This window comes from Corvus brachyrhynchos, unplaced genomic scaffold (genome assembly GCF_000691975.1).
Source record: "Corvus brachyrhynchos isolate BGI_N302 unplaced genomic scaffold, ASM69197v1 scaffold164, whole genome shotgun sequence".
NCBI lineage: Eukaryota > Metazoa > Chordata > Aves > Passeriformes > Corvidae > Corvus > Corvus brachyrhynchos.
In genome coordinates, this window is record NW_008237426.1 from 996,815 (window position 1) to 997,058 (window position 244).

At 70.5% G+C, this 244-nt stretch overlaps 1 protein-coding gene across 5 annotated transcripts in view; it reads right to left on the reverse strand.

Moving 5' to 3' along the window:
- Positions 1 to 238, reverse strand: part of CELF6 (CUGBP, Elav-like family member 6) — an 18,039-nt gene extending 17,801 nt beyond the window's left edge. For 4 of the 5 annotated variants that reach the window (XM_017731133.1, XM_008631280.2, XM_008631272.2 and 1 more), the window contains exon 1: positions 43 to 187. In XM_017731133.1, coding sequence (XP_017586622.1) covers positions 43 to 187 — 145 coding nt within the window. Of the gene's footprint in view, positions 1 to 42 lie in introns of all 5 variants that reach the window. The other variant, XM_008631281.2, reaches the window with a different exon arrangement.
- Between the last annotated feature and the right edge of the window lie 6 nt (positions 239 to 244).

Here is a 244-nt window from a genome sequence, read left to right on the forward strand (position 1 = left end):
CCCCCCCCCCCGGGGGGCGCCCTCGGCCCGCCGCCCCCGCACCTTTGTGCATGCCGGTGAAGCGATCCTTGAGCACGGTGAGCTCGTAGATGCGGCCGAACTCCTCGAAGAGCGGCTTGAGGTCGCTCTCCTCCAGGTTGCGCGGAATCTGCCCCACGAACAGCTTGATGGCGTCGTGGTCCTTCATGGCGATGGCGCCGGGCGGGCGGCTCAGCCCGTTCACCCGGCCGCTGTTCGCGGTGCT